The 26,295-nt window shown below is 44.9% G+C and overlaps 2 protein-coding genes across 2 annotated transcripts in view; both read right to left on the reverse strand.

Annotated features, from left to right (window-relative positions):
* Nucleotides 1–1,532: 1,532 nt before the first annotated feature.
* On the reverse strand, nucleotides 1,533–6,397 carry LOC127479050 (uncharacterized). Its single transcript, XM_051805533.1, has 2 exons — nucleotides 6,092–6,397; nucleotides 1,533–4,029 (listed from the first exon to the last, which is right to left on the reverse strand). Exons 1-2 carry the CDS (start codon nucleotides 6,395–6,397, stop codon nucleotides 2,569–2,571), a joined length of 1,767 nt encoding a protein of 588 aa, XP_051661493.1. The 3' UTR covers nucleotides 1,533–2,568.
* Nucleotides 6,398–10,748: 4,351 nt separating this feature from the next.
* BEAN1 (brain expressed associated with NEDD4 1) overlaps nucleotides 10,749–26,295 on the reverse strand; it is a 53,488-nt gene continuing 37,941 nt past the window's right edge. The window contains 3 exon segments of the mRNA XM_051805534.1: nucleotides 10,749–13,452; nucleotides 13,877–14,871; nucleotides 14,873–15,079. Coding sequence (XP_051661494.1) covers nucleotides 14,703–14,871; nucleotides 14,873–15,079 — 376 coding nt within the window. The 3' untranslated portion in view covers nucleotides 10,749–13,452; nucleotides 13,877–14,702.

Here is a 26,295-nt window from a genome sequence, read left to right on the forward strand (position 1 = left end):
CTAACCCTACCCTCGTGCAGTTCCACTGAATTCAGCACGTTCCTTCTGCCCTACATGACACCACAATGTAGCTGTAGTTCTGTAGCAGTTCCACTGAATTCAGTGGTGAAAAAAGACAAACCCAAACCACAGATTTGTAAGTGATTGCAGAATGGCTTTCAGGCTGTATCACAGCCAGGTTTCTGTAGAGGGCTTATTTCTCTCCAGTGTTGATGAGATCCCCAGCCCTGCTATGGCTGAGGACATGTGACAAAACAGGGTGCACAGAAAGGCATTTGTTGTTCCTTTCAAATGGTTATAAAAATCCTAGAACTAATTGGTTTCTTAACTGCTTCAGATTCTCTGATTTTACTTCTTTTTACAAAGAAAAATACAGATGGTTCTTTGAGTTTAGATTGTGATCAGTTTATTATGACCTGCAGGTACTTGGAGAGTGAACTAGTGGGGGTTTCATTCAGGACTCATCAGCTCAAGTGTTGAGTTGCCCTTCTCTGGTGCTTTACCCTCTGAATGTTCTCTTCAAGGTAATCCTTTCAAGGCAGTTTGGACTGTGTTCACCTTACTTTTTCTGTGTAATTTTAGGGGAATGACCCCTGAAGTACAATATACATATATTTTCCTTAAAGGTTTTGTTGGTTTAGCTGGAGCAAGAAAGGCATCAGTGAGCACTTTGATCACGGATTGCAGACATTTGTCTGGCACTTGGAGGACACAAATATTGGGTGTCGTGGCCTTTCAACACCATCTGATGGTATTGCTCTTGGAGATCACTGCCTTTCTTTTGCAGTTTTGTGGTATGACTAAAAACCTTGCATTGAAGGGACTGCACCAAGTCAGGAACTGCAGTTCATGTCTCGTTAGTCCCATTTGATGGGCTGTTTTTTTTCCCAAATCACTACGACTTATTAATGATGAGTGCACTGAGCATTTCCTGGTTTAGTACTGAGTTAGTACTAAGGATCCCAGTGATCCCAGTAATGCCATGCTATGGGTCTGTTGTAAATCTTTAGAATTCTAGCTTAAAAATAAGATTTTGTGTGCTAATTAATTATCTTTCTTATTGAAGCTTATTTGTAGGGGGATAGTGATTATTCTTAAAACCTTCTGTTAAACTTTGAAATGTTTTTCTTCTGTAAAAGAGTCCAAAAGAACTGTTTCTTTGGAAATGGTTCTATAAATTTGAAGTTCAGTCAGCAGTTTGTTCTAAATTCTGATTTCATTATGGGTTGTAGAAGCCCAGGATGCATGTTTTGTACAGTCCAGAAAATCTCACTTGATGGTTTAGTACAGAGAATCCTACAGCCCAGAGGATGTCACTGTGATTTGTCAGGAAAGAGTCCTGTGAACATTTTTTGTCCATAATAACTGTTTCTCACAACCTCACCCAAAGCTGAAGGCAGCCCTTGGGCAAAGTTCTGTTCCCCCCACACTGCTGGAACCAGGAGATGGCAGAACTTCAGCAATTAGTGGTTCAAAAAGCAGATCTTTACATTTTAGCTCCTGAGCTTTTTCTAGTGTAATCCATGTGCTCCTCTTTGAATTTTTTGAGGGCTGAACATCAATTATAAGCTATTTATACAAAATTAATTTCAGCTACTGTTTAAACTATACATGAAACAACAAAGCACTTTTAGCATCCAAAGCAGAGCCCCATATTAGCCACTGTGAAGAAAATTAACTCCACCCCAGCCAAAACCAGCACACATTGAAGTGCTGCTGGAAAAGCTACTCAGTGCAGTATTACAGTGTCCTTCTGGGTAACAAGTGTATAAAGAAGCACTGAAGACTCTGCTTAAGTACAGTACCAGTGGCTAGGTACTAGGTACAACATTTAATTCATTTTCTAAATGAATTAAATGTTGTGTATGACAGAGGCTCTCCCTGGTGTGACTCAGCTCACAGCTGATCCAACACTCCTGCTCCCCTTCCCCCTCAGCACACAGCACTGCTACTTCCAGAGAATCCCTCATCCTGGCTCTGGTGCTCACTGCAACCTTCTCTGCTGACATTTCCTTGACACTAAAATGGCACAGAATGGCAGTTTTTCCTCCTTAATTTTATGATGAAATAAAATCAAATAAATGAACTGGTTTACAGAAAAATTCTGTGAATCCTGGTGCAGAATGAAGTGGCAGGAGCAGGGACAAGGGAAATGGCAGCAGTAGCTGGATCTCTCTCCTGGTGGCAGTGAACAGTTATGATGCTCAAAGCTTCTCTTGAAAACTGTGGTAGTAACCACAAAATATTCTGGTTATAAATGAAGGCAGTAATACAGGTTATTGCCTCTCCAAACCCAAGAGTGTTCACAGGGCTGTTTCCCTCCTCAAACCTAGAGGAACGTTGTCAAACTTTCTAAACTTGTTCTCAGCTGAAGGCAGGAGGAAGATGAGCTTCCAAGGAATGCAGTGAGCTAACAAACTACTCCTGTTTTGTACTGTCCAAAAGCAGTAATGTGGTTTTGGGTTTTTTTAAACTGTTTTGACAAAACTAATCATCTTGAAAAGATGATCAAGGCCACAAGTGAGAGGCAGAACCCCCAGGCAGATTAGAGATAAAGCACTGGTGGACTCAAATGTGATGGCATAACATTCCTTGGTCGGTCCTGTCAATAATGACATAAGGCTCCTGGTTTTCACTCAGTTCTGAATTCCAGTTCTCCAGAGTTACTTCACTGGATTCAGGAGGGTCAGGTTCAGGCTGCAGGAGGGTCCTTCTGTCCTGTGTGCTGGTCCTTCTTGGCTGTGAAGGCCGAACATCGATACTCTGGGGTGGGATGTAGGTGAGGTTGGGGGGCTCTCTGATGTGCCTGAAGCTCTCAGAGGCTCTAGGTGTGTTACCAGTATCCATGAACAGTCTCTTGCCATCAGAACCAGTGGTGGAATGCTCCGTGTTCCCAGCAGTACAGCACAGGTCTGAGGATGGCTCAGCATCAGCCAGATATGCGGGTTTGATTTTGGAGTGATTAAATTCTCTTCTGTGCCTGTCACTGGCACTTGCACATGCTGCTGCTGCAGGTTGGCCAGTTTCCTCCACTGGATACATCAGATCTTCCTGAGTGTCCTTGATCTGTAGTTTTGTGAAAGTTAAGGACAGATCACAAACCTCCTCCTCCCTGGGGACAGTCTGGGCAGAGGCAAAGTCTGTGTAGGGCAGAGACTTCAGCTCAGCGGGTCCCTGGGCAGGGTCTGGGTCTATGCAGTTCATGGCATCCTTGATTTCTGCTTCAATGGATTCTTGGGGCAGTTGTGAAGCTCTGAACTCCACGTGGGCTGAGCTGTCACAGGGGCTGTCAGCAAACATGGCAAAGGCTGGGGGGCCGCTGGCTCCTGGGGACAGCGGCACAGGCCCCAGCTCAGCCCCCCGGGGCTCTGCAGCCAAGGCACATTCCTCACTCACACTGGCTCTTGGCTCTGTCTCAAAAGCCCTTGGAGAACGATTCTCACTGAAAATAGGTGTTTGGCCTATGACAATGTCACTGTACTTGACCAGGAAGTCCTCGCTGTCCGAGCACTGCCCCGGCAGCCGCGCGGAGCCGACGCCTTGCCTGGGGAGTTCCAGAGGGATGGAGGTGGATGGAGCAGCTGCTGCCTGAGCCAGCTGATCCTTGATTTCCACATTCCCAGCAGCTTCAAAGGACAGAGGGCAGGGAGCTGAGCAGTTCTGCTGGAGAGCAAGGCACAAAGATGTCTCACTGCTTTCTTCCTTCTCTGGATTTTCCGTGTCTCCCCTCTGGGGTGGGTGATCTCTGTCCTGCTCTCCTCGGTGCTGCCGTGTTGGTGTTCTCTGCTGGAGGGGCTCCTCCACAGTGCCACCTTTTCCTTCACCTGTCATTTCCAGGATGGTTTCGCACTCGATCCTTGCCAGGAATATTTCAAATGCAGTCTGCTTCGTTTCCTCATTGTTTCTCTTTTTGACAAGTGAAAACTCTGTTGCTGTTGTTGCAACGTACCCTATTTTCTCCAGGACTGCTTTGACAATGTCATCTGGGAGCACTGACTGGATATAGTAGACAAAGTTACCAGTGAATGTCTGAAACAGAATGGAACAGAAAAACACTGAGGGAATGGGGTGGAAGAAAACATGAAGGACTGAAAATCAAAAATACTTCAGAAATTGCTAACAGCTTTCAAAAAAACCCGTGTTCCTAAAAGCCTGAATTGTGAATCGCAGTGAGTGAGGCTTTTCTAAAGCATTATTTTGTCAGCCTCTCAAGCATCAGAGCTTTGCTACAGCACATTAGTTTCAGTGAAGTGATGCCAGTTGAAACCTGCTGAGGTCCTGGCTAAGAGCATCAGCATTCAAAAAGGAAGAGAGTGAGGAAATTATTTTAGTCAAAGTAGAGAAAACCAGAAATAAATCTTATGTGCTCTACTGAAGAACATAAGCTTTTTAAACAAAGATTCATAGACTAACTCACTGAGGTCTGATCTTTTCCTAAAGAAGCAAACAAGATGCACTCACTGTTAACTGCATTTCCTAACTGGTGACAAGGCTGTAACATCTCCTTTTTCCACGGTTCAGATTCCTGCTGTAACTTTACTACCTTTGAATTAAATTGCCATTTTTTTGAAAGCACCTTTTTGAAGGCAGACCATCCTAGCAGAAATATTGCTGCATAACAACTTCAAAAATAACATTTGCTTGGTTTTAGAGCTACCCTAGACATGAGGCCCAGTTTGTAAAGTGGAAGTGGTTTTTGGTTTTGTCTGAAATACTGAGATAGGAGAGACTCTGTCAAGCTAAGCATGATCAACTCCTGGCAAGTCAGCACAGAACAGAGGTAGGAATGCAAAGTCAAGACTTAGACCTTGTTTTCAGGCTGCCCACCTTGGGACAGCCAGACTTGGGACTACTGCCTAAGGCTGAGACCTGAGCATTGGTCTCACAAGCAGAAGCTTTGGGGAGAACCAAACTGCCCCCCAAAATGGCCACAGTTATGTATAATGCAGGACTGAACCTCAGTCCATTCTTGGGTAAATTTGTCAACAGTGCTTTGCAATCCCCACCTTCAGCAGGCCTGAACTTTGAGTTACCCACAGTGGTTTTCAAAGTTTAATTTTAATGAAACCTAAGATTTTGTGTTAGGAGAAGCTGAACCCACCAACTGTAGGCCTGATTATCTTATGCTTTGCCCCGTTTTAAGGAGACGAATGAGAACAGAAACCTACAGTTGTTTGAGAATCCACAGGGGGGACCTACGTGCAGGGAGAAGCAAAGAAAGGCTCTTCCTCACCGGCACGTGTTGCTGAAGGAAGGGCAGTAAGTTTTCGTGCTGGGTGTTGGGGGATTCTGTTGAGATTTTGCACGTGTGAAGATTGTGTCTCTTGAGGGCCATGAGATGTGTGAGGTGTGCTGGGGAGTGGGGTCACCGTGGCCACCTTGCTGCGAAAAGCAACAGCGTTTCCTCTTTCCCAGGGGCTGTTCCTGCCCACCCCCAGCTGGGATAAGGGGCCTTTGGCACCAAAACACCGAGGAAAACACCCCCTCCTTACAGCAAACAGAGGTGAGGGCTCAGAGCGGTGAGAGGCAAAGCTTCTCTGCTGCCTCACCACAACCGCGGCTCTATTCCCGGCCCCGCAGCTGCTCAGCACGCCCGGCCTCGGCGGGGACATCCCAGGGAGCAGCCACACATCACACTGGGCACTGCCCCGGGCAGGATGTGCCCGTGACACTGCTCCAGCTCCCAGCACCCTGTCCCGGGCAGGATGTGTCCATGACACTGCTCCAGCTCCCAGATCAGGGCAGGATGTGTCCATGACACTGCTCCAGCTCCCAGATCAGGGCAGGATGTGTCCATGACACTGCTCCAGCTCCCATCCCTGTCCCGGGCAGGATGTGCCCGTGACACTGATCCAGCTCCCAGATCAGGGCAGGATGTGTCCATGACACTGCTCCAGCTCCCAGCACCCTGTCCCGGGCAGGATGTGTCCATGACACTGCTCCAGCTCCCACCCCTGTCCCGGGCAGGATGTGTCCATGACACGGCTCCAGCTCCCGGCACCCTGTCCCGGGCAGGATGTGCCCATGAAACCGCTCCCAGCCCTGTCCCGGGCATGACGTGCCCCTGGCCCCGCTCCCCCCGGTCCCGTACCTTGAGCGAGCGGATCTCCCTGCGCCAGGGGCACAGCAGCAGGTTGAGACAGAGCAGCTCCAGCAGCTCCAGCGCCTTCACCAGGTCGCGCAGGGCGCGATCGCCCCGCGCCCGCCGGCACCGCTCGGCCACGGCGCGCACGTCCAGGGCCGCGCTGTGCCCCAGGCCCGGCAGCCCCTCCGGGCCCAGGAGCAGCTGCCGCGCCCGGGCGGCAATGGCGGGGTCGGCGCAGGGCCCGGGCCGGGCCGCGACCCGCGACAGGTACAGCGCCCGCAACGCCGCCGCCTCGGGGCCCCGCGCCGCCATGGCCGGGCAGCGCCCCGCCCCCCGCCCGCCATTGGCCGCCGTGTCGCGCGGGCCCCGCCCACACCTCCCGCCATTGGCCGCGGCGCCAAGGGCCACCTCTCCATTGGTGCTGCGGGCTGTCAGTCAGCAGGGGCGGAGCCCCGGGAACAGAAAGCGAAAGGCGGGAGGGCGGGGCGGAAGTGGCGACATGGGGGCGTGTCCTGGAATGGGGCGTGTCCTGGAATGGGGCGTGTCCTGGAATGGGGCGTGTCCTGGAATGGGGCGTGCCCCTAATGGGGCGTGTCCCTAAGGGGGCGTGTCCCTAATGGGGCATGCCTTGTCCTGGGGGCGTGTCCCGACCCGTGAGGTTCTGTCGCGATATGGGAGCGCGTCCCGGCCTGGTGCTGTGCCACAGCTCCTTCCCCGGCACGGCGCCGATTCACACACCGAGGCGATGCATCTCTGTTTGTATCGCAGCTGCGCAAAGCAGGGAGCCCACAGGGCGCTCCCCATCACCGAAACTTTGCACCACTCGTACGTTTTAACAAACAAAGGCATCGGCATTCCTTGGTTACAGCTGACATCACCTGCTGTCAGTCAGTGCTCAGCCCCTCTGTGCTCGTTGTGTCTCTCCACTGAGCCCGCAGGGGCAGCTCTGCCCTGCTCCGGAGCTGGCTCCGTTCTGAGCTCAGCGGCTCCATTGGCTGGCCCGAGCTCTCACTGCTGGAGTTGCCTTTCCCCAGGCACTGCTCAGTCCTGCCGGTATCGCTCCTGCCTCTCTCCCAGACAGCCCACTCCTCTTGGAATTGTCTTCCCTTTGCCTTAAAACACAAGGTCAGCCAAGCTCAAACATTCTCAAATCACTTGTGTAATCATAACTGTGCAGTTACAGCTACTGACTGAATTTTTATTTTCGTTGTTAAAGTCCGATTGAGATCCTGAGGGTCTGGCTGTCAGTGTGAGGGTGTGTCACTGGGAGTGAGGGTGTGTCGTGAGGTGTTGCTCTTGTCATGAGGTGTCACAGCAGAACAGTCCCACCACGTCTGGGGAACAGCTGGAACAGACTTGTGTCTGCTGAGGTGGCTGACAATGTCCTGGAATGGGTTTCAATGGAGGTCAGGTCCAGCAGCTGGAAATCACACCTGTGATCCAGGTGATTTTGCTAATCTTGAACTTGGAATGTGGATTTTTGAGTCACCACCTGTGGCTACTACGACGCTGTGCACCTGTGTGCCTTCCCAAACCAGTGCTGGCACTGGCCTCCTATGACCTTAATTTTTGTGTGGACCAGTGCCATCAGTGGTGTCTCCACTGACTTGACTTGCTGCAGGTGTGAATTAAAAAGACTTCATGTCTTTTTAATGCCTCATCTTATTACAGATTGTCCCCATGACAGGACAGATTTAAAAGTGAATATCTGTCTCACTGCTAACCACTGAGAGTGGGTGGCTTCTCCTGATCCACTGAAATCTTGTCCTTGCTTGGCCTCCCCAGTCCTGTGTCTTTTCCCCTGGAAGGTGCATGTGGAGTGTTGCAAACAAGCTGGTTTCCTCTCTGGCTTTCCAGGCAAGAGGACTTTCCAAAAACACGTGCTGGTGATCGTCATTCCAAGTGACATGTCATTAGGAAATACTTGTGTAGAATTTCTGTGTGGATAATTGTTGTATAAAAATTGCTGGTGCAGCCAAGAGGGAAGGGGGGACAGATGCCCCTGGTGCTCCCATATTAAAGGGGGGTCGTCTTGTACCTGCATCACACAGCAAACACCGAGGTGTCTCTGTCCGGCTGTCTGGGAGGTGTTATTCCCTGAATTACTTTGCTTGTACAGACTCCCAGGATGGGATTTATTTTCTGTGTTTTGAAGATTCTAGTGTTCTAAAACTCTGTTCTCTAAAAGGGAAGCTTAATCACTTCCCTGGCATGTGTGTGTGGTACCAACGAGGTACCAATCCCATCACTGCCAAGGGGACAGAGCACTTGGGTACCTGAAAGTGCAGTTGCAGTTCCCTGAGCTGTGAGATCTTCTATCAGGCTCTTCCTTCTTCAGTGAGATTTTGAAAGGATTTGCAAAGAAGTTTTTATCTTTTTTTTTTTTTTTTGTCTATAATAGTTTTGTTTATTACTGATTTCAGTTTCTTGCAGAAATAAAAAATCCTGCTATGACAAAGCTGTGACAAAATAATCCTAATTTTTACAGGTTTCTTCTGCTGCTTCATTGTAATTTGAATTTAAATTTTAGAAAAGAAGTCTCTCCATTGTAAATATACTGGCTTCATTTGGAGTGTAACAGAATCAGAATCTATGAGTTTTTTTAAGACTACAGCAAGGCAAAACTCTGGCCATAGGAGAGAAGGAGGAATTCAGCAGGGAGGAATGGCCACCTCCAGCTGTTCCTGCAAACTTGCTATTTCCTGGAGATCAAAAGGCACAATGCCAATACCTGGTGAATCACATCAGGCCACACACCTGACTCTTATTGCAGTTGGGCTGATTTAGGCTGAGCAAGGTTTTGGAACAATATTGGTAGAGAATGCTGGAGAACAAATAAGAGGATCAAGGCATTGGAGCCAAAACATGAATGAACCACCCTGGATTCTTCTGTGTTCCTAAAGCTTTAACTCTGTGCCTCTGCTGGACATGGAAGATGTTTTGCTTGTTATTTTTCCTTGCTTTGGTGGAAATGAGAACATCTGGACCTGTCTGAAATCTGAGCTGCAAATTTCTCATACTCTTATGAGTTCAGTCAGCAGTGCTCAAGCACAAAGTACTGTGAGCTGAGGAAAAGGGAAAGGAGTATGTCCTTTGTTAGCTGAGAAGTTTTAATGCATGAAATGCTGCTGGGAATTCAGAAAACATGAATTTAGTATCTGATCTATCTACAATTTCCATCTCACATGTAGAACATCAGTGGAGCTGGAGGTGCTCTCTATATATTGGATATAATTTTGGTGGTGAGTATTTTCACTGAAAGGTCTTTGCTGTGACAACAGTATGGCCTTGGAAGCCACGGGTCACCAGTGTGGTCTGGGCTAAGAGAATCTGTTTCCAGAAGGTATTGGCAGAGCCTCTGGGGTTTGGAGAGCTGCTAATACAGATTGAAAACACCACAACTGCCAACTCCCAGACCATGGAGAACCATCAGACACTGCCAGACAGTGACAAAGAGAGCACATGGGAAGCTCTGCTGGAAGGGGAGAACTGAAACTTGCCCTTTCCATCTCTAGTAATGTGGAATCTTTCTTCCTCTGTGATGTATCAAATATTAATTCTCCATTTCCCCTCAGTTCTAAAATCTCATTTCTATATGGCAGTGAAGAACAGCTTTCTGTTCTCTGTCATGCAAACCCAAGAAAAATAATAACCAGGCCATTTAACTTTCTTGTTCCTTCCTCCAGGCATCAGGTCCATCAGATTGTGGAGCTAAGCCTGGGCTCTGTTTCCTACCAGAGCAGGAGGGAATGGACAGCTGTTTGGAATGGTTTAAGAACAGTAGCACTGTTTATATTTCCAGGCTGCTGATGTTAATTTTTCCTTTTTTTCCTAGTAGTGTAACACTGTTGGCTCATATTCAGCCCACACTTGCCTGAGTCTCATCCTCAGACATTCTCCTGCCTTCTGACAGGTCACTGTGTGGTGCATTTGTGAATTGGAACCTACATTTCTCAAGTGCAGGACTTGCATATGTGTCCACTGAATTGCACCTTGTGCTTTCCAGGCTATTTCTCTCTCTCTTCAAATTCCTGTCCTGTCCTCCTACATACTGCTGCTTCTCCTAGTTTGATGTAGTGTGCTGATTTTAATAGGTCCATTCTCTCTGAAAGCTCTGAAATCCAGCAACACTCAGTATTTTCATTAGGACATCTCTGACACATCCTTTCAAACTAACTCAAAGAAATTGGTACAGACTCCCTTGTATGCTGATTATTATTTTAATTCATAGAAGGCTATGGCTATAATTTTATATAGAAAGTATTTCTGTAGTTTAAGGAGGGGAATGATTTGTCAGACTGTAAAAAGACCAGTTAAATCAGTTTGATGTGCTTTCCATTCAGGAATAAACATTACTCGCCTCGCTGTGCTAAAAAATTATCTGTTTGAACACTTCTGGGAGAATTGACCTTTTATTTCCCAGCATTTCATCTTTTCCCTTGGTGGTATGTAGCTATTTTCCAGTGTCCTGACTTCAGTGATTTTCTCAGGTATCTATGAAAGTACTTGTGAGGGTTTCTGATGCTTCTAGAAATCCTGAGAGCATTTCAAGGCTAACAGTTTTCAACTTTGTAGACTCTTCTTCCTGCTCTGACCTTGGCTGGGCACACACTGACCTGAGTGTTCCCGTGGTTGCTTATTCCTGACAAATGTAAAATCCAAATGGAAGTGATTAAAGAACAGTGTTGCTTTGTCAGCAGTTCCTGAACTGCCTGATTACCCAGAGACTAAAGGTGGGTGTCCCAAAGTGGTACTGGCAACATAAAAAAGCACAGGAACCATACCAAGAGTGAATGTTCTTTACTAAAAGTTCTGTGTAAAGATCAGTACTAAAAGTAGAACCAGAAGAGGTGACTACAGAAATACAGGATTGTGATCACATAGCAAGGAACAGCATGGCCAAGCAGTTTATTAGTCATATAAGAAATGAAAGCTCTGTGTTAAACCTGGCTTTTAGCACTGGCATTAGAATTTTCCAAGAGTTTAGGATAAAATCTGACAGCAGAATAGGAATTTCTTAAGAGCAGCATCAGGAGAGACACTGCCCACTTTGCTGAGATTTATCTGAGATCTTAAATATTCTTAAAGAAATTAAAACAGGTTCTTATTGCATCATTACAACAAATCTCATCACTGTTGCAGTAGTAGTGTTGGAAGCAGTTGGAGCAGATCTAGAGCTGCAAACTTCTCTTTGTAGTGTTTTAGAGCTAAAACTTCTCTTTCTAGTGCTGTCTGTTTGCAGAGGTATTTGGTTGGATTTATAAGACTTTTTTTCCCCCCCACAACTTTGTTGGACATCACTCAGTTAAAAACATTAACAAGAGCAGAGAATTCTAAGCCACTCTTGCAGGTGATCATGGTAAGGTATCACTCTGTGTGTTCACCCTTGTGTTCAGTGATAACTTAGAAAATGCTACAGTATGGCAGTGTATGTTTTGGGTGGCTCCATATCCGTGTGACCAGGCAGCTGGGATTGATCTGATTATTTTGGTGAACCTGTGCTGTGAGGATGCCCAGACTTTCTGCAGTGGTTCACACCACCAGAGGGAGCAGGGAGTGTGAGAAACGCTGCCACTGACAGTCCACAGTGCTGGGGATGCTCCAATATTACCAAAGGATGAAAGACTTCGATCAGTTTTCTATAACTTTCCTAATGCATTGCTGTCATGAAGTAAAATGTCCATCTCCCATTTTCATCAGAGGTCCGCTTAAAATCACCCTGTTTTGTGAACTACAGATAGAGAGTTAGTGGAAGGGCAGGAAATCCCTGTTAAAAAGGTTAAAAGCCAAATAGGTCCAAAGGGTCCCCCACCATGCACAGACACATTGTGTGCCACGTGTGAAGAGCCCTCTGTGCTTGTCTGCAATGTTCAGGTTTGTCATGTTGCATGTAAGAGGCTCGCTGTGAGGACAAAAGAAATTACATTTGCCTTCTAATTTCTGTGGATGAGATTTCCCCCTGCACCTCCCCAGCCTGAGCCTGAAGGAAGCTGGGCTGGTCCCCTGGCCTTTCTGTGTTCTAGGCAGGTTTCCAAGAGCTGCAGGAAGGCACAGCTCTGAGAGCAGCTCCTCTGCTGCAGAAACAAACCTCTGTGCCCTCCTTCACTTCTGGGTTTCCTGCCAATAAAACTGACTGGTGCATTTCTGGGCTGGTTTTCATCCCTGGCCCCTTATAGGTGACGAAGGGGTTTGTTTCTCTTATTGCAGGATACTTTGTGTACCACAAAACTGTTTAAATAGTACTTTGTATAGAGGAATTGTTCTCTCTGCTAAAAAATAAAAATATGAAATATAGCCTACGTTGTGCCAATGCCTGCCAGCAGTTTTGCAATGCAAAATGGTGTATTTTTGTTCTTTTGGGTAGAGTACACTGAGAATATTGAAAATCTTACTGAACTGCAAAAGAATTCTGTTATTTTAGCAAAATACATATTTACTGCCATCTACTTAACAAAAAATGCATACTTACCTTACCTCATCGTGTGCATATGACTCAGTAATGGTATAATTTATATAGCAGTAAGAACCATATAATTACTTCCCATCTAAGTATTAATTATAACTGTGTCAATCTTTGGAGTGTTGAATGATGATTACAGCTGAAAATCATTCCGTATTTACAGAAAATCTAAGTGCAATTTTAATAATTTGGATGATGGTTCCTTTTGAATACAATTACAGATTTGCTATACTCAGTTTTATGTATCCTTTGGTGGAAATAGTAAATGAAGTCCTTTCTGCAAGTGTAAGAAAACCTTTTTTTTTTTAATTTCAGTGAAAATACCCCTAAGATTTAGTGGAAATGTGCCTCTGATAACTCTGCTGAGTGGTGCTCACTGAAGATGTAGATACCCAGGGGTTTTCCATGAGACAGAGAACTTAAAAATTACTTAAAAATGTTTAGTGCAAACACAAGAGGGATTGGTTTTCTTGCAGTTACCAGTTTCAAAACAACACAGCCAAGAAGTTTCCCAAGGGTGCTCCCCCAGGGAAAGCACAGGGCTGAGTTCCCCTTGCTCTCTGTGTGGGTTGTGTCTGTCCTCAGCCAGACCCACAGCAGCTTCCAGATGAGGAGTGGGACTATTCCAAGCAGAAGTGAACAGTAGGATCCAAACTATTTTAAGGCAGTCAGGTGGAACTGTGCTCATGGCTCACCCTTTGATCTCAGGGCTGTCCTCTAGTCCCAGTCTTGCAACGTGTTTTGCTGGGCCATGAAAAAGAAGAGAGGAAAGCAGCTCTTCCTCTGGCACACGTGCACCTCAGGTGAAGAGCAGGATCTCTGGGGTGTGTTGTCCTTTAGGGGTGTTCCCAGCACAAGGGGAGCTGGGCACAGCAGGGTGCTGCAGGGTCCTGGGGCTTGGCATCATCTGCATGGGGAAAAGGAGCAAGAGGTGACCAAGGGACGGGCTGTCAGGGTGTGCCCACTGCCCTGCCCACCCCAGGGCCACATGCCCTGCCTGGGGAGCCCCTCTGTGTCACTCTGTGTCCCCCCCAGCCAGGGCTGGGTGGGTGCAGGGGGGCTCACTGTCAGAGCAGACGTGTCCCAGCGATGGCATCCAAGGGGACAAGGGGGCTGGAGTGCCCTGGCCATTCCTGGTCACCCCCTGCTGTCCCTGTGCCCTGCAGCTCCAGGTCCCTGCACCCACTGCCCTGGCAGCTGGTTGGGAACCCTGGTAGCAGCATGGAAATGTCCTGCTGCTGCTCACTGGCTTTGTCCTTCCTGGTTTGTGCTCACAGTGAGTTCTCTGCTCCTGTGCCCAGCCCATCATCCACTATTTACATCACACTCACCAGTTCCTAGAGGTCACTGCAGCAAAACTGCAACCCCTTATTGAAAGAAGAGCCCAGGTCATGCCTGAAAATGCATCCTGGGTGGGAATTGGCATAAAGCATCTTCTGGGATTCCTGTGCCCTTCCCTTGGCTACGGCAAGTCCCCATGAAGGACATGAAGGTCCCAGGCCTGCACTTCTGCAGGTAAAGCCAACTGGTGTTTGAGCATCCACTGCCACTTCTCCATCACTTGCTGATGGTTTCTTTGAGGAAGACTTACAGTAGGCTTTGCAATGGTCTGGAAAGTCTGGCAGCAAAGGAAAAATGTGGCTATCCAAACATTACACTCCCTTTTTCTTTTGCTTCTCTGTGGTACTGTTCACCGTCTGTTTTAGGCAGTGCCTTGTCTCTCTACACTGAAATACATACTTAGACCAAAAAAATTATTTAAAAATGCTTTGTTGCCAAGAAACGGAATGAAATGTACTTGTGATACCTTTAATGACAATAAAATGCTCTTCTTTTTCCTTCTGCTCTGAAACATGCAAAGTATCCTAAAATCAACAAGTAGGCTTGAGTGGGTAACATATCTGCATTAGGAGTGTCTGATTTCAGTGTGTTTTGAAATGCTTCAGGAAGGTCAGGTGTACTGCTTGTCACTGCTGCTCTTTTATGCTGTGTGAGGTCACGGAACACTTTGAAGCACAAAGAGGAAAGTTTAGGTAAACTTTAAAAAGTCACTGTAAAAAACAAAATCCCGTTGCATCCCTGTTTAAAGATATAAAATAGGTAAAACTTCCAGAGGTTTTATTCTTCCATTGAAGTGTTTTTGTTGGTCTGAGATCTTCAGAAGAATTGAAGGAAAAAGCCACTTCTGTTCACATGATTTGGGGCCTGATAGTCAGTGGAAGAACTGCTCTGTACTTCTGTTGGAACACGTGGGATGGGGATATTCTGTTCACACCCCACTGTCTTGAACAGGGGCATAGCCTCCAGGGTGAGAGATGACAGAGATGGATGGAATGGGCTGCTGCAAGTCCTGCAGCCTGACTGCAGAATTTGCAGCCTGTCCTGTAGTCCCAGATGCTGCCTCCTCTTCCTGGCTAATATAGATATTTATAGATATTTCATTTCTTTGACAAGGGTCCATGAGAGAATACGGGGGGGGATCATCTGTGGGAATATATATTTGTGTTGCTCCTGGCCCCACACATTCATCATAGCTGAAAGAAAAAAGGAATTTTTTATTAGACTACTGTGAAAAAAAAACCACAGTACATTATTTTCAGAGTAACAAGGGCAGGTAAAGTGAGAAGAAAAGGATCATACGGTGTTTTGTTCCTCAGCCCACATCTTTGCTTGCCCTGCCATGTGAGACAACGAGAGCATAATCCCTAAAAGCACATCTCCAAATCCATCTGGATAATCCCCGAGGTGCACAGGCACCACCAGTACAATGCAGCCACGGCTCATTCCTGCTCTCACCTGCCTGGAAGAGCCAAGTTGGAAAATGGCTGAGGGGGAAGAGGAAGTGGTGTTGCTGTTTGATAATGAACCTTTGCTGGAGCCTGAGGTGCAGTGTCACTGAGGGTGTCTGAGGTGCACTGTCACTGAGGGTGTCTGAGGTACAGTGTCACTGAGGGCTGTCTGCAGTGCACTGTCACTGAGGGTGTCTGAAATGCACTGTCACTGAGGGCTCTCTGCAGTGCACTGTCACTGAGGGCTGTCTGAGGTGCAGTGTCACTGAGGGCTCTCTGCAGTGCAGTGTCACTGAGGGCTCTCTGCAGTGCAGTGTCACTGAGGGCTGTCTGAGGTGCAGTGTCACTGAGGGCTCTCTGCAGTGTACTGTCACTGAGGTCTGTCCTCCACACCCCCCATCCCTAGTGCTGTGACAGAGCTGGGCTGCAGACAGTGCTGGCAGGGCAGCAGGATTTCGTGCTGAGGGGCAGAGTTGTGGTGAATAATCCTGACTCGTGTGGGTCATTCTGAGGCTTGGCAGACCCAGCAGATGGTCCATCACATCCCTGCCAACGAGGAGGGGTGCAAACAGATGGATCTGCGGGGTTTCCATGAGGAGCCAGCTCAGGTGTACCCAGGTTTTTAGTCCTGTCTGTGACACCAAGAGGGTGCCAGGGGAAACTATTCATTCCCTCCTCACTCTGCTCTGTGCTCTCTGTCCTGCTGGGAATGCAGACAGGCTCCTTGGATGGGAGCTTGGCCTGCACAGCTGGACTTCGATGATTCTCATGGGTCCCTTCCAGCTCAGAGTGTTCTGTGATTCTGTAGATAGCAAGCCTGGATAGAGCAGGGTGTCTGTGTTTTCCTGTGTTGTGTGTTGCAGGAAGCAGGGGGGAACAGGGAATGCACACGAGCAGGCTCCATGCCCTGGTGCTGGGCACTGCCCTGCCTCGAGCCCAGGGCTGTGCAGGGAGTGCCCTGCAGCCCAGAGGGGCTGAGCACAACTGCTCCCCCTGGGCTGTCCCTGCTGCTCCAGGGTCTGTCCTGGGTTCTGCTCCAGGGTCTGTCCTGGGTTCTGCTCCAGGGTCTGTCCTGGGTTCTGCTCCCCCTGGGCTGTCCCTGCTGCTCCAGGGTCTGTCCTGGGTTCTGCTCCAGGGTCTGTCCTGGGTTCTGCTCCAGAGTCTGTCCTGGGTTCTGCTCCAGGGTCTGTCCTGGGTTCTGCTCCCTCTGGGCTGTCCCTGCTGCTCCAGGGTCTATCCTGGCAGCACCTCTTTGCCCACACACCGACCCTGCCTCCACTCCTGCCATCCTTCAGCTCCAGTGGGCTGAAGGAAGCTCCTGTTTTCCCAGCTCACTGGCTACAGGCAAGAGTGTGACAGAGCCATAACGCCATGACCTTAAATGTTAGACCTGTTTTGTTGGCTGCCGTGTTTAAGCATTTCCGGAGCATTTTAAATTCAATTTTGAACAAGGGAATGCTTCCTGTAAAAAAAACCACCTGAAAAACATTTGTCTGGAGGCAGACAAATTGAGAACTGCAGAGCTATTATGATGTAGGATATTTCCTGAAGCCTGGGATATTTAGCATATGTCTTCTCAGCAGACTGCAGGCACACATTCTTCCCCTTACTTGTGTCCTGCCAGGCTAAACCAAGCTAATAAACCCTGCTGTGCTGTGGGTGCTGTGCCTCCTGCAGACCAACCTGGAGGCCCTGCCTTGGTTCAATCTTGACTTTCCCTCAGAGTGCCCCTCATGATTTTCATACAAATAATAGGTTTTGCTGCTATTGTCCCTAGTCCAGGAGATGGAAATGGTTTTTGGCAAGGGAAAGGTAAGAAAGTGAAGTCATAGTACTGGGTTATGAAACTCAAATATCCATAAGTGTTTTTATGTTTACATCCCTTTTTTCTAATTTTTATATTAATGAGGACAATGGCTTTAAGTTCAGACAAGAAAATTTTGATTTCCCCATCAGAAAATGATATTTGAAAACATAAGTCTGTTCTGAAGATCCTGAGTAGGGCACCCAGCTACTTCAGAAAAAGTCCCAGCATACAGGAATTGGAATTATTTTATTTTATAACATATGAAAAAGATTTCACCACAGCCTCTACAAAATACACTGAAGCTTTCAAACATACCTGATAGTCTTTTAAAAGCTGTTGGACCTAAGTCAGAGATCAAGGACTTGATGTCCTCAACTCTCCTTGACCTCAGTGTGAGTAAAGGAAAGGTCACTCTTTGCAGGATTACTTGCTATGAGCTGCATCTTTATTTCATTTACATTTTGCTGACCCAAAGCCCAGCGAATTTATTTAAAATCTTTCCACAGATTTTGACTGACTTAATCAGGCTAATGAAGAGCACTTACTGTTACCACAGCAGAAGCGTTTCCATTCAGAAAAGCCCACAGGAATTTCAAGGTGGAAAATTTTCAATCCTTTTGCCAAGACACAAAAGAAGAGAAGCTTCTCTGCCTCCTGATTCTGGGCCCAGGCCCAGCACGTGGGAAATCTGCCACTGAGCTGAAGGAGAATTGGGCACAGTGGGAACTGTTTCTTCCTGGTGTTACCTGAGCACCTGCATTTCTCTCCCTTGGATTTAATTTACTGCCTTTCCTGAGCCTCAGCTCAGCTTTGCAGAACTGCTCGGTGGGGTAAACAGCAAACTGAGCTCTTGTTAAGGTGACTTTTAAGTGTCAAGACAAATGGGTACAAATGATGGTATTCAAGGCCTGGCATTTTAGTGTTTAGTTCCAAATATTGATATATTAGTGTCAGGGCACTTTTTCTTCACACATATGATGGCTAAAAATAATGATCTCTTTTTCTCCAAAAGCAGGTAATGTTCCTCCCATCATTTTTGGCCCTTAAGATGACACTTAAAAAATTTAATAGGGTAATAAAGGACACGTGCCAGACTTTCAATTTAAATAGCTTTTTGGCACCTTCACAGCTGCACCTACAGATTGTTGTGGCCAAGAAGAGAATTACAAATAATTCAGATAGTTGTTTGTTTTTTTTTTTAATAACTTTTTGTATTAGCAGTTTATGATCTTGATACTTGGTTTCCCATGTGCTTTTCTATGCACGGTATCTCTGCTTGGAGAGCTGCCAGTGCAAACAGCTATTGCTGTTACCAACAGTGAAGGCTGCAGATAAGATTCCTGGTATCCTCTGTTAAGGATAAAATGGAGGTGAATTAAGGTCATACAAGCACTTCACCTTTGTCTTTTTCCTTAGTTTCCAAGTGTTTTGTGATTGGGTTGGTTTTGTTTGTTTGTTTGTCTCTTTATTTTTGTTGGTTTTTTTTGTTGTTTGTTTGGGGGTTTTGGCTTTTTTGTTTGTTAATTTTCCCCCTTCTCTTTAACAGTATCAGCAATTTAATTGTACTTTCAGAGTGCTGTTGTAGAGGTATTCCTGTAATGAAACTAATGTATTATAAACACTACAAGCATGAATTTTATTTTGCAGTTTCTCTTTCAAAAAGACCTTAATGTCTAAGGTTATAGGGCTTTATGATATTTTTATTTTAATTAGAGGAATTAAACAAGTATTATAAGAAGTAACACACAGTTGGACAGGCATGCACTGCCCACGTGTGTTTGTGGTTGGGAAATCATTCCTCCAGAGATTTAAAGGATTACTTATAAAAAATTGCAGTAGTAGTACTGTCTTGCAGTTGATCAGCATGTATTGATGTGAATGATGGTGGAACTAAATCCTTCCTGTCACCTTAAAGTGAAGCTTCACCTTTGAGGAGAAAAGGTGAACAGACTCTTGCATTCCAGTGCGGGGAGGTGTGTCCCAAACCAGCCCTGCAGTGTGACCTCTGCACCTCTGACACAGCTTTTAGGGCTCTTTTCACTTGCAAACTTGTGAACTAGACCAGAATGAAGAAGCTGCTTTTCATCAGCTGGTGTGGAGACCTCGGTACCAGTGGGGCCAAGAGGTGCCTGCAGTGATGGACAGCACTGGAAGGATCCAGAACCATCAGAGATGTCACCCCTGATATTAGAATGACAGTGTTCCATATGAGTCCCTTCAGTGTGATAATAATGCTGCTGTTTCAGCTGGGAAAGGGGCAGCTGGAAAGCTCAGGGTGTGTAAAGCTTTGGTGTCAACATGAGCCAATTCTGTGTCACCTCTGTTCAGCTGGAGCAGAGGAGACTGAGGGGAGACCTCAGTGCAGTTCCAATTCCTGGGCAGGGGCAGAGGAGGGGCAGGGACTGAGCTCTGCTCTGGGGGGACCAGGGACAGCAGCCAGGGAATGGCTGGAGCTGTGTCAGGGCAGGCTCAGGTTGGATCTCAGCCAAAGGTTCTTCCCCCAGAGGCTGGTTGGGCACTGCCCAGGCTCCCCAGGGCAGTGGGCACAGCCCCAAGGCTGCCAGAGCTGCAGGAGGGTTTGGATGATCCTCTGGGGCACAGGGGGTGACTCTGTGCAGCGCCAGGAGTTGGACTGATGATCCTGTGAGTCCCTTCCAGCCCAGCCCATTCTGTGACTTTATGAAAGGAAGCATCCCCTGCCCTGCTGCTCATTCCCACTTGCTCCTTGCACTGCTTCCTCCAAGCCAGGATCCCCAGCCTGGAGCTAAATAGGCAAAAAGTTTGTGTGTGTGTTTTTTGGATGTTCTTGTTTGGCTTTTGTTTTATTTGGGTGTGTTGTTGGAGGTGTACTTTTTGTTTGTTTGGTTTTTTTGGTATATTTTTGTGTGTGTTTTTTTCTGGGCCAGATTTCTCCTGATTTAACTGCATCAGCATAATCAGATGGGCACCAGGAACACAAGAAGAGAAGTGTGAGGGATGGAGGAAGGGGGGAGATCTGAGGCCACAGCTCACAGGAGAACATTTTGGCCACTCATAAAAGTGCAACCTCAGTAACTGCTGTGGGAATGAGCTGTATATATATTTGTGTAGTGTGTGTTCATTATACATATATATATATATATATATATATATATATATATATAAGTAATATGTGTATTTATATATATTTATATAAAATATGTAATTATATATATTATATGTATAAACACACACATGTATATACATATATATATGTTTTGCAACTGAAACTGCAAGAGCATGAAGCCTGTATGACTTAAGTAGAAAACCAAAAATACTTGCTAGACTTTTAAAAAAAATACAACAACACTTATAAAATATCTGAGAGATTCAGCTCTGTGAAGTTATTGCACATGTAAAAAGTAGCTGAGGCTTCAAGTCCACTACAGCAGTCACAGGAAAATCCTTTTAGACAAGAAAGCAAATGCTTTTGGAAAGGATTATGTTACCATAACATAATAATGGGCCACAGGAACTAATTAGACTGCATCTTGTGAACACCATGGGTCTTTTTTTTCAGCCCTGAAACAAACCCTTGATTACAGTACTTATGGTGAACCCACTTAAATCCATTGTTTTTTAAAATTCTAGTATCTTGAGGTTTGGTGTATCTTACAAGCAGTCATCAGGAGGAAGGGGTTCCTGACCATGAAATGTGCTGCTGTCTGTTTTTTCTGGCCTTGTTTCTTGTTTTACTACCCCCATTGTCATTATGGACTATGCTATTGAGTTTTTAAGGGGTAATTTTACTGATAAAGGCAAGGAGGGCTGATGTCTGTTAACATCTTACTGTGTGTAAATGTGACTGCAAAGAGGAGAATGTTGCTTAAAAAAAAATTACAACAGCTCTTCAAGCTGACCTTCTTGACTTAGAATGTTGCAGGGGGGGAAAATAACTTTATAAATTTGTCAGGTCTCATTGCAGCAAGTATTAGGATTGGTTTGTTGCTAAGGAAACCCAAAAGAGCTTATTTAACCAGCTGTCATTCCTGAATTATAACCTACTCTCTGGGGCAAGAAGAAGGTTCTGCTTACAGAATTTTTTAAGATGCAAACAATTGCTAGTGGAAAAAAAAGGCAAATCTGGGGAATGAAGAATTCCTTGTGAAATATATGTCTTTGGTTTCCTTTGTTCATTTGTTATAGATTATGACTCCACAAAAAATTGCTCCACTGCACTGTTTCCATTTTGCTGATGACCTACTGCCTTCTTTTGGTAATGGCAAACAGAATCATTAATGTGGCAGATAAATGTGCTTGGCAGGTTTAACCACCATGAAAACACCACCAAGGATGTTCATATCCTGTTGTTACCTAATACAAAAGCTGAGTTGACACAAATTATGCTGTAAATCTCTGAAAGGAGGATCCAAAGAAAATAAACTCTGTGTTTGATGACCACATGGGCAGTTCAGTTGATGATGCTGAACTCAGCACCATCTCTGGCTGCTCCCAGCTGCGTTGGTAGGACAGCAGCTTGGAAATCTGTGCCTGTTGCCTCTGAGATGTGTTTTCTTAGAATATATATATTCTTTGGTGATGTATAACTGCCATGAGGACGTGTATAACTTCTGGCAGAACTGCTCTTATAATAACATATGTCATGAGATGGGATGTTTTTCTATGTTTATTTTTGATACAGTGCATTTAATAACTGTATTTTAACTTTTATTTTCATGCTTTGTCAGTGAATTATTAGCACTAATTTAATAGTTTTATATAATAGCAATATATTCCATATTGCTGATTGTCTCAGTGATTCATGTAGTTTAATTCTTGAACAGTGACTTAGAATGAAAAGCCAAAAGGTCTTTGTTTATTAAAAATAAACAGAAACTTCTTCCTTTATTAAAAACTAAACAGCCTGAGCTCTGGGTCATGGTAAGCAGGGGAATTACAGTGCAAGAATAAGCCACTGGAGTTCAGTGGCACCTTCTCCTGTGCACTTTCAGGCCCCCCAGTTACTGTGTCAGTAGGAAATCAAACTGCAGCTGCCTCTGGGCCTGGATAACATTCCATGAGAATTTTTCCCTGTGCCTGATCCCAAATGCCAGTGGCTGAGGGGATATAACCTAACCCCTGGAGATAACAGCCCACAGTGTCGGTGTGACAGGGCCCTGGGGGAACCATCAATAGAACCACTGCAGTATTTTCTGGGAATGCTGCATCATATATCTGAAATGTAGCTGTTTAAACAAGGGGCAGACTCCTCTTAAGATGTCCTGGAGGAACATCTCTTTCTATAGCTGATTTGATTTATCTGAGTTTTAAGCTCCCAGAGGTGTGACCAGGGAACCTCCAAGGTGCCTCTATGATCTTGGAGTAGGTAACCATGAACAATTATCACTATTATTACATATTTTAATGTTTTTCATAGTAAAAAAGCAACTCAGAGTATTGATCAAGGAAACATTTAAGGCTTAAGTAACTTAAGCACCCAAGAGACAAGAAACCTAAAGTTTGTTCTTTTTCTGCCTTTTTCCTCTTCATAGTTATATCTGGAATTTCTAGTTCCTCACAACTACAATGGGAGTATTTGTGTTCATGAGCACTAGAAGTCTGCATCTTTATTCTGTACTCTGTATCAGGATAATCCTGAGGAAGCTATGACTCTTTGATGCACAAATATTTCAGATGAAAACCAGAATTCAATGTAAGCAGTGTTCAGAGCAAGTTGAATATATACCAGATAACATTTGAAACTTATAATGCAGTTTCAGCATAATCGTGCACCTTTAAACAATAGAAAATAAATGTTTTAAGTAAAACAAGTAATTCTATGATGAAGAGTTTATGTGATGCATTGATCAACCACTTGATCATAAGCAGTGTTTGGTCTCTGCATTTCTGTAACCATTTCACAGTAAGGACAGTGAAGCTGTGGGCACTGGGTGAGTAACAATAATCAGTTGAGACAAGTTAAAATAATCTCCCAAGCCTCCCAAGCCATGGAGTTAATCCACAAACAGGGTCCTAAACAACATCACCAATCCTTGCATGTCACCAGGACCTGCTGATATCTGAGGAATTTTGTAATTTGACAGGTTTTAAGAACATATTCCTAGAAAGGGCTTTGTTTTAATTATTATAGGAGTGAATTCTGTGCAGGTGATGGAAATAGTAGCTGCAGGATGCAACAGAAAGTCTGGGAAATCAGAGAAAATCTTTTTTTGTAAATGCAGTTATCAAAGACTTAAGAGCTTTCAGTTGTGGTTGTTCTCATGGCACAGCAGATTTATTGTTAGAAATACTTTGTTCTTGAGTTTCATCATGTTTTTCTGCTTTCACTTGCTGCAGAGTTTTTTAAATGCAGGAATAGTTTGCACTTCTAGAGTGAAACTGGGACAGGTGTAAAGAAAGGCTGTTCAGACCATCCAGCTTCCCCACAGATATTTTTGATGACAGAAAGCAAAGGGAATTTTGTGTCTCAGCTTCAAAACATGCAAACTGAGGTGTGAGAAGATTTTTGACTGCAAATGCAAGAAGCAAGTAAAGGGAAAGGTGTGGGTATATGAGAGGGAACTGAAAAGCCATGAAAAGAATCTATTGCCAAATGGCTGTAAACAAATTTAAGCTGGGAAGAAGCAGTTTGCTATAATAATTAGGAATGGTCTGTCCTTAGGTATTCCAGAATGAGTATAATGGGGACAAAAGATCCTTGCAAACCCTGTTATGGAATAGGTACATTTCTGTTGAAATTTGGGAATAGCACTAGGATGGGAAGGGAGGGGCTTTTGATGCTCTGGTTGTGTGGAATTTGGAGTTAAAAGAATTGAGAGTCTTAGCTGATGTCATGGTATCCAATTCATTTAAAACTGTCATATTTCCAATGGCACTTTTTACTTTATTGACTGAAATCTCAGTGAGGGTACTGAAGTGAGAACTGAACTTCAGCCCAAATGTCCATCTCATGCTTTGCCAACTGGCACTGGAATGTGCCAAAAGCTCCTTACCTGGCCTGCTGCAGGGAAATGGCCTTGGCAAAGGAACACACCAGAAATTAATGAGTTTTAATGTCAGTTCCCTGCAAGCCTAATTCTGCCTTTCAAGAAAATCTGGAAAGCTGGTCCAAGGCTCCTCCCTGTGATAAGGCTAATTTGCATCCTCAGAAATGAGGGATGGAAGAGAATGTGTTAGAAATAAAAGTCCCTTAAGTAGTTTGATTGATTTGATTTTCATATTTAAAGGGAAATTAGGGTCTGTCTTTAAGACCCCAGCATTTCCTTTTGCCATTTTAAAGCAATTTTTAAATGGATTTGCTTGTTTAAACAATACAGACTGAACATGGATATTGAGAGTACTGGAATTTATCAAGTCTAAACAAGACAATTTTCTGCAGAACTGATTCTACATAGATTAAGCAAGATGAGCAGATAAGGTAGAGTGAGCCCACTGGAACAACAAAACCCCCTATGGATGTGTTTTAGTGGGAATATTGGGATAATGGGTGACTTAATATTTTTTATTATCATGTGCCCTGTGGGACACATTTCACTCTGAAATATGGAGAGGACTTTTCTGGCTTGCATTAAAACTCTTCCTGAAGCTAAAGCCCTCCATCTCCCTGAGCAGTCATTCCTCAGGGATGTTCTGTTTTGGGCACTCATGAGTCACAGATGGAAAAGGTGATAACCTTGGTTGCCTAAAGCTCTGTACATTCCTTAATATCCAGTCACTAAGGAATGAAAAAGTACTTATCCAGGGGGGTGAGATGCATTTCCTCTGGCCAAAAGGTGAACAGTTGATAAAATCCCTCCTCATTTCTTGGATTTAGAGACTCTCACAAAGAAAATGTAATAGTGTTTCATTTACTTGGACTTTGGTTGGTACTGTGCTTGAAGCCATTTCAAACGTGAGCTCAACTTATTTTTAAGCAGCTTTCTTACTCCTTAAATATATGAAAAGATAATCAGGAAAGCTCACTGTAAGTGTGAGTGTTACAAAGAACTTGTCACAGTGAACACAAGCTCAAGATCTCTGTTTATAAAGATATGATCCCCATGTGTCAGAGGCATGATTTTACCCACACCAGCACAGTGAACATTGAACAAATATTGACAAATATTGGATTTACAGGCTTTCCAGTAATTCCTTTCAAAATCATACTAACTGTGATGATAGTTAAGCTGTGGCAGTAGGATTGTTCTTATGTTCTGTCCTGGCTGAATTTTTTTCAAGTTTGCTAATTTGGGGGGATTAGAATTCTAACATAGAATGGTACAGAATTGTTGCTATATCCCCTGGATCATCTTCCTCAGAGGACTAAGTTTCTTAGAAACAAATTCTTTGCCATCTCTGATAGCAGAGACTATGAACCATTAACTTCTAGCAATGCTACAAGTATCTGTACATGTTAAAAATAGGCTCTAAAATACAAGCCCCTACTATCCTGAAATTTCTTAGTTTATACACACTCTATTTTGTTTTTATGTTTTCCTTCTGCACCTCCTGTAAAATCCATCTGACAGATGCTAACACAGATCTGAGATTCATTAGATGGTCATTAATTATCCTAAAGGGATATTTATGGATAGCAGCACTGTGTAATTTGGGCTGTCAAGACAAATTGACCAAATGGCTTCTCTGTAACCACCCAGCAACTGAGGCAGGCTAATGACAAAATTCTGTGCATGGTATCCCTCTAAATCCAACACAAAATCTAGTGCAATAAAGAGTTTAGTGAGAAGAGTTTAGTCTGGTGATCATCACGCTGAGTCTCAAAAGAAACTCATGGTTTAGATATTGGAACAATTATAAACACTCCATGGCATTTTTCATTAATTAATTTATGAATAAAAGTTTCTATATAAATAGCATTTTATATAAATAGTGTTACTGGGCTTTCAGGTGGAAGGTTGAGAGTGGGCAATCCTGAGCTGGGAGCTCTCCCTCAACCTCAGTCGTGTGTTTCATCAGCCTTCCCCTTCAATTATTTTTCCATTCATTTTGCGACTTAAAGGCCAAATGTAAAATCTAACAAAAACACCCTAAACTGATCACCCCCTTGTCCAAATAAAGGTGTCATGGTTTCTACTGAAATCATTTCAGGCAGTGTGCTTTTATCAGGAATGGTGTGTCCAGGAGCCCTGGATTCCTCACCCCAGGTCTGAGTGCTGGTGCTTCTGGCTGTTACCCA

The sequence above is a fragment of the Manacus candei genome, unplaced genomic scaffold, assembly GCF_025592945.1.
Source record: "Manacus candei isolate 608988 ecotype Guabito, Panama unplaced genomic scaffold, ASM2559294v1 h1tg000065l, whole genome shotgun sequence".
Classification (NCBI taxonomy): Eukaryota; Metazoa; Chordata; class Aves; order Passeriformes; family Pipridae; genus Manacus; species Manacus candei.

What these genes read in the sequence shown, in the direction of transcription:
- LOC127479050 (XM_051805533.1), bottom strand. Translation starts at nt 6,397, where the DNA reads ATGGCGGCGCGGGGCCCCGAGGCGGCGGCGTTGCGGGCGCTGTACCTG. An exon ending in GGGAGATCCGCTCGCTCAAG is followed by an intron (nt 4,030 to 6,091) that starts GTACGGGACCGG and finishes ATTCTGTTTCAG; the next exon opens with ACATTCACTGGTAACTTTGT.